Consider the following 19957-nt stretch of genomic DNA (forward strand, 5'->3'; position numbering starts at 1 on the left):
GCCACAAGGGCCACATCTAACTCCCTCTTAAATATAGCCAATGAACTGGCCTCAACTACCTTCTGTGGCAGAGAATTACTCGATTCAGGAGTCTATTTTCCCTTAATAAATCTTGTTTTTTCCTCACTGATACTTCTGATCAAAGCTGACGATGATGTAGGTGCAGATCCACTAGGGCGGCACAGAGGTGCGGCAGTAGAGTCGCTGCTTTACAGCGCCAGAGACCCGCGTGCCATCCTGACTGTGGGTGCTATCTGTACAGAGTTTGTACATTTTCCCCGTGACCTGCGTGGGTTTTCTATGGGTGCTCTGGTTTCCTCCCAGACTCCAAAGACATACAGGTTTGTAGGTTGATTGACTTGTTATAATTGTAAATTGTCCCTCGTGTGTGTAGGATAGTGTTAGTATGCTGGGATCGCCGGTCGGCGCAGACTCAGTGGGCTGAATGGCCTGTTTCCACACTGTATCTTGAAACTAAACTAGACTAAATTACATGTTTTTGCATCAGTATTTCAACCATTAATCGTGCAAAATAGTCTCTGGAAATTAGGTGGGTTTGTGTTTTGTATTAAAAATAAATACTTTGGACTAAAATAATCTGCTGGAGGAAATCAGCAGGTTAGGCAACATCCTTTAGACTTTAGACTTTATTTTAGATTTTAGAGATACAGCTTGGAAACAGGCCCTTCAGCCCACCGAGTCCATGCCAACCATTGATCACTCATACACCAGTTCTATCTTACATACTAGGCACAATTTACAATTTTTACAGAAGCCAATTCACTGACAAACCTGTATGTCTTTGGAATGTGGGAGAAAATTGGAACACCCTGAGAAAACCCACATGGTCACAGGGAGAACGTATAAACGCCGCACAGACAGCACAAGTGGTCAGGATCAAACCCGGGTCTCTGGCGCTGTAATGCAACAACTCTACCGCTGCGCCACCGTGCCGCCCAAATGAGGGATCAAATAAGGGAGTTGCGGTGGGCAGATGGAAATGGGGAAGGGGGGAACAGAGGAGTGCAGGGATGATGGGCAAATGGGATGGGTAGGGCAGAAGGTGGATGAGAGGGGATGGGGTGTTGAGGGAAAGAAGGATATTGGGTGAATGGAGGCACAAAGGGGGAGTGGGTTCCCTGAAATTGGAGAATTCAGTCCTCATGCCGTTGGATTGTTGCTTACCCAGGCTGAATATATGGAGTTCTTTCTCTCACCACTGGCCGCTGGCAGTGGAGAAGGATGAGGACAACTTTGACCTGTTGGAATGCCTGCTTGTTTGGTGTAACCTTTCAACAACACAGAATATAGAACAGCACAGAACAGGCCCTTTGGCCCACAATATCTGTGCTGAACATGATGCCAAGTCAAACTCAAAAGTATTTGCCTGAACATAATTCATATCCTTCCATTCCCAACACATCCTATATCCTTTCATTCCACGCATACGATGTCCGCAGCAGCTGGGGCTCACCCAGAACAGGCACTGCGCATAATACCTAGAGCCCGGACTGGACTTTGAAACTGGCGCAAAAGCATGGCGCCTCTTGCATGCGGGATCAGTGGACTATTTCTATACACTTGCCAATCGGGGATGTGCTTGGGTATGGCAATGCACTACTGGACTGTTTGTAAGAAAATAATTTCACTGTGCGTTTGCACTTCGCACATATGACAATAAAAGCACCAGTTAACCATTGATATCCTATATCCCTCTATTCCCTGCATATCCAATATCTTCCTTGAATATGCAAAATCCCTCCCTTCCCTGCATATCCAATATCCCTCCATCCCAAGTATATCCAATATCCCTCCATTCCCCGCATATCCAATATCCCTCCATCCCAAGTATATCCAATATCTCCGCATTCCGGACATACTCAACAATCCTCCATTCCCTGCACATCCAAGCCCTAATGTTTCTGAGATCAAGGTTAAAAACACAGTATAGGTTTCGCACAAGGCATGAGTCCTACCTTTGGGAAAAGATATCCCTGTAGGGGCTGCCGTGTTGGAGGGCGATACCGTATCCTCGGTCTGCCAGTGTGTTGCCAACGGTGAACAAAGAGCAGTCCGGACTGTTCAATGCAATGTATTCCAACACTGCCACATCCCACACAAAGGCATAATTTCCAGATTTCACCTGCAAATGAGAAATCAGATTTTATCAAACAATACCCGGATTAATCAGGTCTTTGTACGACGAAAAATATCGGCCAACACTCTGGTGCAGTTTGGTGAAGTTGCTGTATGTTGGAGGTGACTGCTTTCAAAGAAGGTCCAATTTAGTTTACATACAGTGTGGGAACAGGCCCTACGGCCCACCAAGTCCACGATGGTCACACCAGTACTATGTTATTAGACTTTCAAATCCACTCCCGACACACTTGGCGAAATTTCACAGAGGCCAATAAACCTCCTAACCTGCACTAAAAGCTTTACACTTTATTTGTACACTGTTGTCAGCTTGACCGCAATCATATATAGTTTTTTTCTCTGACTGGAGAGCATGCAACAAAATGTTTATCGCTATATCTTGGTACACGTGACTATAATAAACTAAACTAAACTAAAATACTTTTCTATGTTCTCTGTTCTAAAGTACCATGCAACTTTATATTTTCAGTTTAGTTTTAGTTTAGATATGAAAACAGGCCCTTCCGCCCACTGAGTTCATGCCGGCCATCAATCACCCGTTCACAAGATAGACACAAAATGCTGGAGTCACTCAATGTATCAGGATGCATCTATGGGGAAAAGGAATAGGTGATGTTTCAGAACCCTTTATCAGACACACACTAGTTCTATGTTATCCCACTTTGAAATCCACTCCCTACACATGGGGCAATTTTAAGAAGCCAATTAACCTACTACCCTGCACGTCTTTGGAGTGTGCGAGGAAACCGGAGCACCCGGAGGAAACCTGCACAGTCAAAGGGAGATCATACAAACTCCACATCGGCAGCACCCAAGGTCAGGATCGAACCCAGGCCATTGGCAGTGTGATACAGCAATTAAACCAGCTACACCACTGTGCCACCCTCCTATTCCTGTAGCATCCCTCAACCCCCTGGCATGATATAGAAAACAATTCAACATCTCCTCCCAGCTAACACTTCCTAATCCAGGAGTTCTGGTCAGGAAGGTAATGCCAGAAAAAAAATAGTGACAGGAAACTCAATAGTAGCTTTCAAAAGGAGTTGGACTAGACTTAAAAAAGAAACATTTTGGGTTAGGACAGAGAAAGAGTGTGGTGAGTGCAGAAAATTGTGTAACTCTTTTGAAGTTGCTGGAATGGGTACAAGGAATAATAAATATCCTGCTCACTAATTTTGTATAATTAGAGTCATTCAGAGACATAGAGTCATAGTGTAGAAACAGGCCCTTCGGCCCAACTTGCCCACTTTAGTTTAGTTTATTGTCACATGTACCAAGGTAGTTTAGTTTAGTTTAGTTTAGTTTATTGTCACATGTGCTGAGGTACAATGAAACCAGTTAAGCGGAAAGACAATACATGATTACAATCGAGCCATCCACAGTGTACAGATACATGATAAAGGGAATAACGTGAATAACGTTTAGTGCAAGATAAAGCCAACAAAGATAGTCCACGGGCCTCCAATGAGGTAGATAGTAAGTAGTTCAGCGCTGTTCTTTAGTTGTGGTAGGGTGGTTCAGTTGTCTGATAACAGCTGTCCCTAAATCTGGACGTGGGCATTTTCACACTTCTGTACCACTTGCCTGATGGGAGAGGGGGGGAGAGGGAGTTACTGGTGTGAGACTGGTCCTAGATAACGCTGCTGGACTTGCCAAGGCAACGTGAAGTGTAGATGGAGTCAATGGAAGGAAGGTTGGTTTGTGTGATGGTCTGGGCTGCGTCCACAATTCTCTGCAATTTCTTGCGGTCTTGGATGGAGCTGTTCCGAAATGATGCTGTGATGAACCCCGATAAAATGCTTGCTATGGAGCATCTGTAGAAGTTGGTGAGAGTTATTGGCGACATGCTGAACTTCCTAAGCCTTTTAAGGAAGTACAGGCATTTCCACTATGGATGTAGTACATTAGTTCCAGAGACAAAGACATTGACATAGATGGTGGGAAGAGTGAGCAAAGGCAACGCATTAACTACCCTCATCAATGAAAGATATTTGTTCATAGTCCATAGTCATCTTCTACTGCACTGATACCACGAAACTAAACTGCTGATCAATCAGTGGATATTATTAAGGCAGAGATAGACAAATTCTTGATTAGAACGGGTGTCAAGCATTATGAGGAGAAGGCAGGAAAATGAGATTAGGAGGCAGAGATCAGCCATAATTGAATGCGGAGTAGACTCGCTGTGCCGAATGGCCTAATTATATTCCTATAACTTGTGAACTTGGATTATGCAGCATCAATGAAGAACATGCATAGGTGGCATTTTGGGTTAGGACCCTTCATCATACTGATTGTGGGGAGGGGGGAGGGGAACAAAGCAGGAAGAGAGGAGGGGTTGGAGAAAGAATGGGAGGTATTGTTGCAAGTGAGAGGGGGCTTCGAGCCAGCACTGCCATTCAATATGATCATGGCTGATTATCTGAAATCAGTACCCTGTTCCTGCTTTTTCCCCATACCCCTTGATTCCTTTAGCCCCAAGAGCTAAATCTAACTCTCTTGTGAAATTTGTGAAATTTGCTCTGCCTCTGAACACCTTTGAAATCTATCAAAATGTGGAATGGATGCAAGGACTTCTCTCCGACCACTGTGCCGCCTCTAATTCTTTTCTAACATAATATAGTTCCAACATGACCATCCTGCTTTTGTATTCTACTTGGGTTGCAAATGATTTGGAGCAATGAAACAGAAAATGAGAATTAAACAGTCTGCAGAACTAGACTTCTGAGGAAGGGATTAACCAGCTAATCATTAACAGTGTATCAGACTGTGGGGTTTTGCGCATAATTAAACCGGCCGTAAAACTGAGGGAGCAGCACTAAACCGCGCGGACGTGACTCTTTGTTCAGAGAGAGTTCTTGCATCCCTTCCATATTTTGAGAGATTTCAAAGGTGTTCAGAGGCATAGCAAATTTCACACAGGCAGGATAGACACAATATGCTGGAGTAATAGACAATAGACAATAGGTGCAGGAGGAGGCCCCTTCGAGCCAGCACCGCCATTCAATGTGATCATGGCTGATCATTCTCAATCAGTACCCCGTTCCTGCCTTCTCCCCATACACCCTGACTCCGCTATCCTTAAGAGCTCTATCTAGATCTCTCTTGAATGCATTTAGAAAATTGGCCTCCACTGCCTTCTGAGGCAGAGAATTCCACAGATTAACAACTCTCTGACTGAAAAAGTTTTTCCTCATCTCAGTTCTAAATGGCCTACCCCTTATTCAGCTGGTCCAGCAGGATCTCTGGAGAAAAAGGAATAGTCACCTATTCCTTTTCGTCAGAGATGCTGCCGGACCCGCTGCGTTACTCCAGCATTTTGTGTCTATCTTCGGTGTAAACCAGCATCTGCAGTTCCTTCCTGCGCAGAGGCAAGGACTGATTAGCTGCTTCTGTAGCGTGTGAGATGTGGCAGTGAGTGTAGATGTAGCAAACTCCAACATGAAGCAGAGCAACATCCTCATTTAGAAGCTTGTCCAGAGGGCATTCAGTGAGATAATTCCTGGGATGAGAAGATTGTCCGATATTCCTCATGGATTACCATTCCTCCCCATGAACCTGTCCAAATGCCTTGTAAGTGTTGTCGTTGTAGTTTAAAGAAACCTTGTTGTTGAAACGGAATGTGGGGTGGCCTCATTGAAGATCACTCGGGAGCATCAAGAGTAGATGACAAAATGTTTCCACTGGTGGGAGAATCTCAAATGAGGGGACATAGTTGCAAGATTAGGGGCCGGTCATTCAAAACTGAAGCGTGTAGGAAGGTCTCACAGAGGGTGAGGGTCCTCTCATTGACCCTGGAGCGTGGTGAAAACCAGACCAGTTAAGATATATTTACGAAAGATGTTATTCAGATCAGCCTAGTGCACAGTTGTGCAGCTGGGAGAGCTGCTGGCTCATAGTGCCAGAAAGCCGGGTGACCGTGTGGGGTTCCTCCAGGTGTTCCTGCTTCCTCCCACATCCCAAAGTCTTTCCGCCGACTGGATAGCATGCAACACCAAGCTTCTCACTGTACCTCCATACATGTGATAATAAACGAAACTAAACAAGTGTGAGTGCGTGATCGGGGGTTGGCATGGGCTCAGTGGAGCGAAGGAGCTGTTTCCACACTACATCTCTAAACTAAACGAAACTACATTTTGTTCTCAAGTCTCGGCAGTGGGTCTTGAACTCACAAAAGCGCAGGAGGATGAGGGATGATCTTATACAGGTGTACAAAATCATGAGAGGAATAGACCAGGTAAATGCAGAGTCTCTTGCCCAGAGTAGGGGAATCGAGCACTAGAAGACAGTAGTGTGAGGACGGAAAGATTTAATAGGATTTAAATAGGAACCTGAGGGGCCCCCTTTTTACACAAACGGTGGTGGGTGTATGAATGAACTGCCGGAGGAGGTAGCTGAGGCAGATAATATTTTAAGAGACATTGGGACAGGTACATAGTTAGGGTAGATCTTTAGAGGGTTTAGGGAGTTATGGGCCAAGCACGGGCAGGTGGGAACAGTGTAGCTGGGGCATGTTGTTTGACGTAGGCAAATTGGGCTGAAGGGCCTGTTTCCATGCTGTATGATTCTATGCCAAACTCCAGACTCATGTGAACATGCTACCCATTGAGCCCCAGTTACCAACACAGCAAGTAATATTTGAGAGGTGAAAGATGAGACAATAATGGTGTTGAAGGGGTTTTTAAATAGGCACATGGATATGCAACCATTGGGGGAAGATGGATCACATGCAGACAGAGGAGATTAATTTTACTTTGCATCATGTTCAGCACAGACGTTGTGGGCTGAAGGGCCTGTTCCTGAGCTGCACTCCTCTATGTTTAACTCAGAGACATGGACTATTGAACCGAACATTTCTTCTCCAATACTAAATTTATCAAAATAAAATGGAACTGTGAAAGCCAAGGTATGTCAGTGTTATTTCGACGGTAAAAAAAAATCACATTTGGACAAGTACATTGATAGAAAAGGTTTAGAGGGATATGGACCAAATGCAGGCAGGTGGGACTAGTGTAGATTGGGCATGTTGGTTGGCGTAGCCAAGTTGTGCCATAGGGCCTGCTTTCACGCTGTATCACTCTGACTCTATCTGCCTTCAAGGGGAAAATACAAAGGTGGAAAATACAGAAGGGGGAAATCTAGTGCAGAATATAGTTCTCAACAGTGTAGTGCATCAATTCCATAGACAGAGTCCATTATAAGCAATGAGGTAGAGGTGAATCAGACAGAACCCTAGCTTATGGATGTACTGTTCAGCAGCCTGATAATAGAGGGGAAGAGGCTGTTCCTAGGTCTGGTGGTGCCTGGTTTCAAGCTTGTGCCAGACAGGAGCAGGGAAAGGTAAGTGGCCGTGTGAATATATTGGCTGCTTTCTGAGGCAGCGTGAAATGTCGATGCCTCCAGTGGCAGAGACAGAGCTGCAGTGATGGACATCGTCTGGCCAGGCTGACTCCAGCAACCTAGTGCCACCGCCAGGTCAATGGGCTTTTATGTTCGATAGCAAGATTAAAAAAAAAAAATCAGGCTTAAAGAGCACAGGAATGGCGCCCAAAACGTGGCGACTCTTGTGTACTGACTCAATGTGGTCTCCTACCTTACATTCTTATACTTGGTATGATTCAGCCTAATGTATAGTAGGATTGTCACTGAACTGTCATGCAAAAAAAAACAATTTCACTGTACTTAGGTACACTTGACAATGAAGTACCATTGAACCTTCTTCAGTCTGAAGAAGGGTCTCGACCTGAAATGTCACCCATTCCTTCTCTCCCGAGATGCTGCCTGACCTGCTGAGTTACTCCAGCATTTTGTGAATAAATACCATTGAACCTTTAGACTTCAGAGATATGGTGCCGGTCCAGCGATCGCCCCATGCACTAGCATCACCATACATACTACGAATGATTTTTCAACTTACCAAAGCCAATTCACCTACAAACCTGCATGCCTTTGGAGTGTGGGAGACTTTGTCTCTGGGACTGATGCACTACAATAGGGATGGTCACAAGGGGAACATACAAACTGCATACAGGCAGCACCCATAGCCAGGATCGAATCTGGGTCTCTGGAGCTGTAAGGCAGCAACTCTACCGCTGCGCCACTGTGCCGCCCCAACCATTGAGACAATGCTGGGAATTCTGGCTACATCTATAACTGCAATTTCTTCTGGTTTTGGGGAGAGCTGTTCCCAAACTAAGCTGTGATGTCACCCAAATTTGTACTTTTTTAGTTTTAGTTTAGTTCAGAGATACAGCGTGGAAACATGCCCTTCGGCCCACCGAGTCCGTGCCGACTAGCGATCACTTTGTACACCGGTTCTCTCCTACACCCCGGGGACAATTTACAGAAGCCAATTAACCTACAAACCTGCATGTCATTGATATCTGCTGAGCATAGTAACAGCTTCATTGCTCATCAGATTCCCAACTCACTTAATTGTCTGGCATTTAGCGTAATGGTCAGATGCAAAGGGGAAACCCAGGGATTGAAACTCCCTGATGACGCACATTCCAGCAGCAGGTAAGTTCATTGCAGAGTTATAGTTGGAGCCAGAATTCCCAGCATTGACTCAATGGTTCAGTGATACTTCATGCTCCACATGACCCATTGTCAAGCCTGCACGCTTTACTGCAACTGTAGACAACGCATTTAGAATTAGGATATTAACAGCTCACAAGATGTTCTTATCGCAGCAGTTTGACTGAAATTAATACGGCTGGGCTGCCAAAAGTCAAAGATGGATTTCTGTCTTGGAACCAGAGTGAATTACTTCTGCTGCCAAATAATTTTACCCAACGTCAAAAGTTTAAAGAATGGTGCTTGGGAAAGAAACACCAAAACATTCTTGACTGGGACACACCATCTTGGAGGAAATGTAGAAACAAGGAACTCCAGGTCTTCACCTCACCGACCCCCCCCCCCCCCCCCCCAACCCCTACTTTCAGCGTCAAGAAGGATCCTTACCCAGAATGTCACACATCCATTATCTCTAGAGATGATGCCTCACCCGCTGAGTTACTGCAGCACTTTTATCTATCTTTAACATAATCAAACGCCTTTCCCACCCTGGTCATCCCTTCTTTCCCTGCTCCCATCCAGCAGAAGGTACAGAAGCTTGTCAGCGAGCATCACCAGACTCAAGAACAGCTTCTTCCCCTCAGATTCTGAACGGTCCTTCAATAAGCTAGGGTACTGTCCAATTCACCTCCACCCCTTTCAGGACATTGGACTTTTATCTCTGCAACAGAGGTGCTACAATGTTAAGAACTATATTCTGCCACCTCCAGGCAAGAGGTATAGTGGTGTGAAAATGCACACCTCCAGATACAAGGACAGTTTCTTCCCAACTGTTATCAAGCAACTGAACCATTCTATCAAGCACTCAAGAGCAGTCCTGAGCTGCTATCTACCTCAGTGGAGACCATTGGATTGTCTTTAATTGAAATTTATCTTGTACTTGACGTTATTCTCTTTATCTGTACAATGTGGACGGCTCAATTGTGATCGTATATTGTCTTTCCGCTGACTGGTTAGCACGGAACAAAAGCTTTTCACTCTACCTCGGAACACGTGACAATAAACTAAACTAGACTAATTGGAAGGAGACGTCTTGGTTTTTATAATTCCACACGATGCATCATAACGTTCAAGTAAATGAGCCAATCAGACCAGGACCCTAATGTGCAATCAACTTGTATTGTCCTAGCAAGCTCAGTTGTATTGGGAAATGATAATGAATGAATGTTCAGTATTGATGCTGATCTTGCTTGAGCTAGAACTTGCTTGGGGCTTTGATGTGTAACTTGCAAACAATCACCCCCAATATCAGAAGGTCATGAATCCGAAGCCTAATTCAGACTGCTAAGCTCATAATCAAGACTGAGTGGAGCTGAGGGGTAAATGTGCTGTCAAAGGTGCTGACATGAGATGTTAAAGTGAGAATTGTATGCACTTTCAACTGAGTGCGTAAAAGTGGTGCAGCGGGAAGAGCTGCTGCTGCACAGCACCCGAGACCCCGGTTTGATCCTGACCTAATATGCTGTCTGTGTGGAGTTTGCACGTTCTCCCTGTGACTGTATGGGTTTTCTCCGAGTCCTTTGGTTTCCCCCCACATTCCAAAGACGTACAGGTTTGTAGGTTAATTGACTTAGGTAAAATAATAAATTGTCCCTCGTGTGTAGGATAGTGTTAAGTGCATGGGGTGGTCACTGGTTGATGCAGGCTCAGTGGGCTGAAGGGCCTGTTTCTGTGCTGTATCTCTAAAGTCTAAATTAAACACAGAAAAAAAAAGGCGACTCAAAAAAGAACATTAATGGGAAACACAATTAGAGTGTTCACTAGTGCAAGAGGATGTTCGACTGTGGAAAAGATGCAACATAAATGGAAATTGTTGTTGAAATTTGTGAGGGAGTGGGTGTATTTTTGAGCATCCATGAGTGAAGAGATTTTCATTCCAATCGTTGCATATTTATTAGCTGGAAATTGGAAATTCTTGGCTCCCGCTCCCTGCATTGAAATGATAAGATGCTGTAGAAATGTAAGTATAATTGTTTGTTATATCAGCTTATTGCAGGTGAACTTGCAAGGAATATGTAGGCGACCGCATTTAAAACCAAGGAATTTCACAGCTTAAGTCCATCTGGAAGCTCCTGCCGAGCGCTGCGGTGGGTGCCGGAGATCGGTGGAGGACGTACCGCCGAGGAAATAAAGAGGGACCAGGCGTGGGGGGGGGGGGGGGGGGGTTCTGCTGTGAACAAGGCAGCAGCTGGCATGGGGAGGGGAGAGAGGGGTGCAGAGAACAAAGAGGGACCATTGGGACTACATGGTAGCGCAGCGGTAGAGTTGCTGCTTTACAGCGAATGCAGCGCCGGAGACTCAGGTTCGAGCCTGACTACGGGTGCTGCACTGTAAGGAGTTTGTACGTTCTCCCCGTGACCTGCGTGGGTTTTCTCCGAGATCTTCGGTTTCCTCCCACACTCCAAAGACGTACAAGTATGTAGGTTAATTGGCTGGGTAAATGTAAAAATTGTCCCTAGTGGGTGTAGGATAGTGTTAATGTACGGGGATCGCTGGGCGGCACGGACTTGGTGGGCCGAAAAGGCCTGTTTCCGGCTGTATATATATGATATGATATGATATGATACATTTAACACTTGGTCGGCGCCCAATACTTTTGTATACCTTGAGTATGGTATGCAAAACAAAAGAATTTCACTGTGGGATGTCACATATGGTAATAAAGTATCAATCATTCATTCATTTGGCCCATCGTATCATACGCCCAATGAGCAAATAAGCCCAGATTCCACTGCCCGTCTCTTTACTTAGCACAATTACCATGTAAAATAGTTTCCTCTTTTGCACTCCAAAGCTTTTTTACAAGGATGTTGCCAGGACTCGAGGTCGTGAGCTATAGGGAGAGGTTGGGCAGGGTAGGACTTTATTCCTTGGAGCACAGGAGGCTGAGGGGTGATCTTACAGAGGTGTATAAAATCATGAATGGAATAGATAGCTGGAATGCACAGAGTCTTTTACCCAGGGCAGGGGAATTAAAAGTACCAGAGGACATAGGTTTAAGGTGTAGAAACAAGGAACTGCAGATGCTGGAGGAACTCAGTAAGTCATGCAGCACCTCTGGAGAAAAAGGATGGGTGACATTTCAGGTCAGGACCCTTGTTCAGATTGAAAGTAGGGGGTAAGTAGGGGTGAAGAGCTGGAGGCGAGAAAAGATCAGGGCCGGCCACAAATGACTTCCGGCAGGAGAATTAAAATTCTCATATTTTAAGTGACTTCTACTTACACTCCCCTCCCCTCCCTTCTTCCCCCTTCCTCAACCCACCCTAGTTGTTTTACTAGTTCCACATTGTTTCCTTCCTAAGCTCTCACCTTCCCTAGCCAACAATGGGCCTACCAGGCAACGCCTGGGGTCATTTGTGGCCGACCCTGATTGGTCCTGGTCTTTTCTCACCTCCAGCTCTTTACCCCCTACCCCCAACTTTCAGTCTGAAGAAGGGTTTCGACCAGAAGTGTCACCCCATCTTTTTTCTCCAGAGATGTTGCCTAACCCGCTGAGTTACTCTAGTACTTTGTGTTTATCTTAGGTTTAAGGCGCGATGCGAAAGATTTAATAGGAACCTGAAATCCAACATTTTAACACAGAGGGTAGGGGGTATAAGGAACGAGTTGCCTGAAGAGGTAGTTGAGGCAGGTACTATAACAACATTTAAAAGCCATTTGGACATGTTCCCAATGTTGGGGGAGTCCAGAACAAGGGGCCACAGTTTAAGAATAAGGGGAAAGCCATTTAGAACTGAGATGAGGAAAAACGTTTTTAGTCAGAGAGTTGTAAATCTGTGGAATTCTCTGCATCAGAAGGCAGTGGAGGCCAATTCTCTGAATGCATTCAAGAAAGAGCTAGATGAAGCTCTTAAGGATAGCGGAGTCAGGGGGTATGTGGAGAAGGCAGGAACGGGGTACTGATTGAGAATGATCAGCCATGATCACATTGAATGGCGGCGCTGGCTCGAAGGGCCGAATGGCCTCCTCCTGCACCTATTGTCTATTGACAGATTCATGGATAGGAAAGATTTAGAAAGATATGGACCAAACACGGACAGGTGGGACTAGCTTAGATAGGTCTCTTGGACGGCATGTTTCCATGCTGTATGACTCTATGACTCAACCTATGACTCTAAGATTTTAGACTTACAAAGTCTAATGTCTGTGCTTTAGAGATACAGCACAGAAGCAGGCCCTTCAGCCCACCGAGTCCATGCCAACCAACAATCACCCGTACAGTAAACACTATTTAACCATTTTACTGAAGCCAACTAACCTACAAACCTGTACGTCTTTGGAATGTGGGAGGAAACCGGAGCACCCGGAGAAAACCCATGCAGTCACAGGGAGAACGTACAAACTCCATCCAGAGAGCACCCTTGGTCAGGATGGAACCCGGTCTCTGGTGCTGTCGTGCAGCAACTCCTCCACTGCGCCACTCTATAATTCTGCTGCAATTCTTGTGCTTCATTCCCGGACACACCATGCTATAAACTCTTGTAACATCCGTGAACAGGCTGCCCTGAAACCCTCACTGTAACAGTGACCACAATTCGAAACTACAGTGTAATAAGCACGTTGGGATTGTTAAATGTGCTCTCTAGATGTGACTCTTCCTTACATTATTGATGCCGTTCTATTACCAGGCTGTGTGAATGGCAAATGTTGAGTTATATTGCACAGTTGTAACTCTGGCAAGGTTCAAACATACCCAAACAACGCATAGGGAGGCAGAGTGGTGCAGTGGTATAGTTACTGCCTTACAGTGCCGGGGACCTGGGTTCAATCTTGACTACAGGTGCACTCAGTGTGAGGAGTTTGTACATTCTCCCTGCGATCGCGTGGGTTTTAGACTTCAGACTTCAGAGATCCAGTGCAGAAACAGGCACTTTGGCCTGCCGAGTACGCACCCAACCACTCATACACTGGCACTATCCTACACACTAGGGACAATTTTACCGAAGCAACACGGAAGAAAACCCACGCCGTCACAGGGAGAATGTTTTCTCTTTGTGCTCCAGTTTCCTCCCACATTCCAAAAACGTGCAGGTTTGTTGTTTAATTGGCCTCTGTAAGTTGTCTCTAGTGTGTTGGTTAGAATTAGTGTATGGGTGATCAATGGTCGGCGCGGACTTGGTGGGATGAATGGCTTGTTTCCACGCTATGTCTCTGAAACTGAAGCTAAAACTAAAAACAAACAATATTCTACCATTTAGTTTTAGTTTAGTTTAGAGATACAGCACGGAAACAGGCCGTTTGGCACATCGATTCTGCACCGACCATCGATCTATTCTATTGAAACAAACAGTAGGTAGGGACAATTTACATTTTTTTAATACCACGCCAATTAACCTACAAATCTGTACGTCTTTGGAGTGTGGGAGGCAACCCAAGATCTCGGAGAATACCCACGCGGTCACGGTGAGAATGTACAAACTGTACAGTCAACACCTGTAGTCAGGATCGAACCCATGCCTCTGGCGCTGTAAGTAATGGGCGGCACAGTTCTTCCAAGTAATGAAGCCTAGACTCGCCACTCCCTGCATTAAAACTCTTCACTCCATTTCCATTTAAATTCTTCTACAAACTAATTAAAAACCATATCCCCTGATTTTTAACCCCTCTGCCAAGGGTATTAGACCCTTCAGATCTACTGCCATCTACTACCTCATATACATCAACTTCAACAATCCCTAAAAAAATTACATGAAACTGGGGTGAATTGCATTTCTATTTGAAGGTCAATCAGTTCATTTAACCTTGTATTTACTGTCATGAGCTACACTCATGAGGTCAAGTGCAATTTCTACATTTGAGATGTACTTGACGATATCATTCTGCATGGAAATATCCTTTTACTTTGGAGATATAGCAGGGAACCAGGCTCTTTTAGCCCACCGAGTCCAAGCTGGCCATTGATCACCCATTCACACTAGTTCAAAGTTATCCCACTTTCTCATCCATTCCCTACACACAATGAGCAATTTAAAGTGGTCATCTAACCTACAAACCTGCACGTGCTTTGGGATGTGAGTGGAAAAACAGAGCACCCAGAGGAAATCCACGCAGTCACAGGGAGAATGTGCAAACAAACCCTGCAGGTGAATTGGAAGAGATTGATCAAAAGCATTTGACGACACTGGGCCTGTACTCGCTGGAGTTTAAAAGGATGAGGAGGGACCTCATTGAAACTTACTGAATAATGAAAGGCCTGGGTAGAGTGGATGTGGAGAGGATGTTTCCACTAGTGGGAGAGTCTAGGACCAGAGAGCACAGCCTCAGAATAAAATGGACATACCTTTAGGAAGGAGATGAGGAAGAATTTCTTTAGTCAAAGAGTGGAGAATCTGTGGAATTCATTGACACAGGCAGCTGTGGCCAAGTCAACGGATATTTTTAAAGCAGAGATTGATAGATTCTTGTTTAGTAAGGGTGTCAGGGGTTTTGGGGAGGAGAATGGGGTTGAGAGGGAAAGATAGATTGACCGTGATTGGATGCCAGAGTAGATTTGATGGGCTGAATTGTCTAATATTTTCTGAATTTATGCACTCCAGTTCTCTAATGTAGCCCAATTAGCCTCCCCACCCTTACATTTTTGGATGTCAGAGGAAATCAGACTACCCAGGTGAAACCCACAGTCACATGGAGAACGTGCAAACTCCACACAGAGAGGACCAGAGATCAGGATCGAACCCAGGTCTCTGGCACTGCGAGGCAGTAGCGCAACCAGCTCTGCCACCTAATATGTCTGAAATTGGCTGGCAATGCATGCTGGAAAAATACAGCCTAAAACATGGCTTCCAGTGCACACCAGTTAAGAGAAAAAGCTTCAGGGGAGTAATTCTAACATCGCCGATAGCTTTATTGTGAGAGAGACATTGGTAATGGCTCACATTATTTCCCACAGTGTGAAATATTATCGAATAAATTTGACAGAATTATACAAGCATGGAAATGCATTGCTGTGAATTATTTTAGTAAAGTCAATGTTTATTTCTGTTGATCTGATAAAGAAGGGAGTTTATTGAATATGAAATTTTCAGACACTTTATTGAATTTTATCCTGGAGTATATAAACTCTTCAGGCAATCAACATCACTTGGATATTCCTTGCATTTCACAAATAATTTAAAGTTATCAAGGTGTGGGGCATTTTAACACTGCCCTTATTTATGAAATCAGTGGGATTTTTATTGCAGCAAGTGCCAGTGAATTAGACAAACTGATCTGATTATTAGTGCGTCATTATCCCTTTCTCAAAAGCCTTTCTGGTTTATTAATCTCTCCTCCCTCATCCCCTCACAGAGGTCTCTTTGTGCCCCTTCTGATCCTCCCCCCACTTCCTGGCATCTTGGATCAGAGCTCCAAACAGAGTTTTGTTTTTAATTCTTCTCACTTTAGATTTGTCAACAACCTGAAACCTTAAAGCCCCTGTCCCAGTTCGGCGATTTTTTAGGCGACTACAGGCGACTAGGCTATCGCCACACGGTCACGGTCCCCAACATCAAAAGGATCAATGGGAGGTGTTTCCTCAAAAAGACGGAATCATCAAAGGCAGTATCATCAAAGACCCACACTAACCTGGCCACACTTTCATTTCGCTCTGACCATCAGAAGTAGGTACAGAAGCCAGAAAGCCGTTTCCACCCAGGTTCAAGAATAATTCTTCCCAGCAACTATCAGGGTCTTTGGTTGTACTGCAGATTTTGATTTTTTTACATTAGTATGAAGCTTGTTAATTTTCTGAATTCTTTGATTATTATATTTCTATGTATACATTGCATTTCCAGGCCTGTTAAGATGCCACAAGTAAGAACTCTTGACACTGAGTAAATAAGCCGGAAAACTGTAATGTCCAGGTTGGGGAGCAGCTTCTCCCTAACAACCATCAGGCTGTTAAACACCACAACCTCCAGAAAAGCTCCAAACTACTTGACTTGGGTGCATTGTTTTTGTCTTCGCACTATTATTATTGTTTGTTTTATGTTGTATATACTGAATTTCTTTTTTGTCTATTTATCAAGGTGTTTGCAGAGTAAATAGTTTGCGTATCTGTTATGCTGCTGCAAGTAAGAATTTCATTGTTCTGTTTTGGGACGTTTCACAATATAACTCTGTTGACTCTTGATGCTTGTGACATTCTTGAATCAAGACAAGAGAATTAACTTCTGTTTGCCCCGCAGTACTAACTTGGGTCAGTTCAACTGATGGATTCATAGAAATTGATCCTTCTGCCCACCATGCCGATCTTTGTAACTGCAATGCTATAACGCTGTAACACTATGTTCTACACTGGTATTTGTCTCTTTGCACTACCTGTTGTACATATTTGGCTTGCTTGTACTCATGTTGAGTATGATTTGACCTGATAGCACACAAAGTTTAGCAATGTATCTCGGTATACTGATAATTATAAATCAATAATAATGATAAAACTAACAGTGGAAGTTACCTAAGAACTTCTTGAAGTCTCATTTTACAGCTCGACTGTTCCCCAATAAGTATATGCTGCTCTCTACGTAGTCATAGAACAAACTATTTCTTCCTCCTCTGCCATCTATCTGCTTGGACATCTTGATTAACGAAGAACTAAAGGTGATGTTTGCAACAACAGATCCTTCCAAAGGCAACTGACTGGAAGGTGATCTGTTCAACAGTGGAAATAAAGAGAACAATGTAACGGGATGGCACAGTGGCACAGCAGTAGAGTTGCTACCTTACAGCGCCAGAGACCTGAGTTTGATCCGGACTATGGGTGCTGTCTGTATAGTGTTTGTACGTTCTCCCTGTGACCGCATGGGTTTTGTCCGGGTGCTCCAGTTTCCTCCCACACTCCAAAGACGTGCAGGTTTGTAGGTTAATTGCCTTCTGTAAACTGTCTTTCAAGGAAACAACGTGGCCATCTCAGGCCAATTGATCTCCCTCAGTGCTATTGAGTACAGAAGCATGTTGTTGTGCTACACAGATGATGCAGCAGTTATGGGGTGCACATTACATTCAGGCCGATTGAAGTTAACAGACTGAATTTACAAAGCAGAGTTCAATGCATCTGAGGTCAAAATAAATTGATGAAATGATTAAGACAAAAATAAATGCGGGATGCTTTCTGATGAAACTGAGTATCAGTTTAATACAGACAATATTTAATAAATTACCAAAAAAAGTAATTTGACTCTGGAGTTTGATGGTTTAGCAGAGTTAAAATCAATTGGGGCGGCACAGTGGTGCAGCGGTAGAGTTGCTGCCTTACAGCGCCAGAGACCCGGGTTCGAGCCTGACTATGGGTGCTATCTGTGTGGAATTTGTGCGTTCTCCCTTTGACCGCGTGGATTTTCTCTGGGTGCTCCAGTTTCCTTCCACACTCCAAAGACGTGCAGGTCTGTAGGTTAATTGCGTTCTGTAAATTGTCTTTCGTGTGTAAGATATAATTAGTGTACAGGTGACCGGAATCGGTGGGCTGAAAGGCCTGGTACCACGCTGTATCTCCAAAGCTAAACTAAATCTAAATAGCATGTGACATGACATTCCCTAGACAAAAAGCATGTTTGACTGCAAACATGGCTTTTCCCTTTTGCTATTCAACAGTTTCCTCAATTGAATATACAAATGCATTTTATTTACTTGGTAGTTTATTTTTAATTTTGTCCCAGAACTCTTTTTTTGGGGAGGGGAAAGTACTGGTAGGATTTTCCCGACTGAATAAAGAAATTAAAATGACCGAGGCATGAGCATTCAGACTGCGTCAGAGTTGGAGCTGAATGTGTGATAGACTTAAAGCGGGTGAACAAAGTGCTGTGATGTTGTACTAAATGGTTCATCTTGGATCGTGTCATTGAGCGAATTTCGACCAAGACAAAATACTTGCAAAGAATTTCTACACCCAGGTTCGATCCCGACTACGGGTGCTGTCTGTATGGAGTTTGTACGTTCTCCCTGTGACCTTTGTGGGTTTTCTCCAAGATCTTCGGTTTCCTCCCACACTCCAAAGACGTACAGGTTTGTAGGTTAATTGGCTTGGTAAATGTAAAAATTGTCCCTAGTGTGTGTGGGATAGTGTCAATGTGCGGGGATCGCTAGTCGGCGCAGACCTGGCGGGCCGAAAGGGCCTGTTTCCGCACTGTATCTCTAAGCCTCCCAGACCCGTTTCGCCAATGGAATTGATTCCGGAAATGTTCTACATTTGTTTATTATTATTGTCACATGTACCAAGGTAACACAGTAGCACAGCTGGTAGTGCTGCTGCCTCACGGCATCAGAGACCTGGTTGCAATCCTGACCTGTGTGGAATTTGCAAGCTCTCCCTGTGACGGTGTGAGTTTCCACCAGGTTCCCTCCCAACATCCCAAAGACGTGTGGTTTGTAGATTAATTGGCCTCTGTAAATTGCCCCCAAGTGTGTAGGAAGTGGCTGAGAAAGTGGGATGACAGAAGTAGAGTGAACGGATGACCGGTGGTCAGCAATGACTCGGTGAGCCGAAGGGCCTGTTTCCATGCAGTATCTTTCAAAACAAAACTATCTGGGGTAGTTCTTCATGTGACCATGTGGGTTTTCACCAGAATGCTCCAGTTCCCTTCCACATTCCAATTCAAGTGTACATGCCTGGCGTGCACAAGTGTACATGCCTGGGGTACACAAATGTACATGCATGGGGTGCACAAGTGTACATGCCTGGGGTACACAAGTGTACATGCCTGGGGTACACAAATGTACATGCATGGGGTGCACAAGTGTACATGCCTGGCGTGCACAAGTGTACATGCCTGGGGTAGACTTAGCTAAGGAAGCAGCACAACATGTCTTTCCTCAGTTCACTCTAATTTCATGGCCAATTTCAATCATAGAACATGGAGCAGTGCAGCACAGGAACAGTTCATAAGTTCAAACGTTTATGTTATGGGAGCAGAATTAGGCCATTCGGCCCATCAGGTCTACTCCGCTATTCAATCATGGCAGATCTATCTGTCCCTCTCAACGTTCTCCTGCTTTCTCCCCATAACCCCTGACACCCTTACTAACCAAAAATCTGTCAATCTCCACTTACAAATACCCATTGACTTGGCCTCCACAGCCGCCTGTGGCAATTAATTCCACAGATTCACCACCCTCTGAACTAAAGAAATTCTGCCTCATCTCCTTTTAGGTACGTCCTTTTATTCTAAGGCTGAGGCCTCTGGTCCTAGACTCTCCCACTAGTGGAAACATCCTCTCCACATTCACTCTATCCAGGCCTTTCACTATTCGG

The 19957-nt window shown here is 44.6% G+C and overlaps 1 protein-coding gene across 2 annotated transcripts in view; it reads right to left on the minus strand.

Moving 5' to 3' along the window:
• Window positions 1-19957, minus strand: part of grid2 (glutamate receptor, ionotropic, delta 2) — a 771247-nt gene that overhangs the window by 42164 nt on the left and 709126 nt on the right. For both annotated transcript variants that reach the window (XM_078403214.1, XM_078403218.1), the window contains exon 14: window positions 1977-2143. In XM_078403214.1, coding sequence (XP_078259340.1) covers window positions 1977-2143 — 167 coding nt within the window. The remainder of the gene's footprint in view (window positions 1-1976; window positions 2144-19957) is intronic.

This window comes from Rhinoraja longicauda, chromosome 1 (genome assembly GCF_053455715.1).
Source record: "Rhinoraja longicauda isolate Sanriku21f chromosome 1, sRhiLon1.1, whole genome shotgun sequence".
In the NCBI taxonomy this organism is placed as follows: domain Eukaryota; kingdom Metazoa; phylum Chordata; class Chondrichthyes; order Rajiformes; family Arhynchobatidae; genus Rhinoraja; species Rhinoraja longicauda.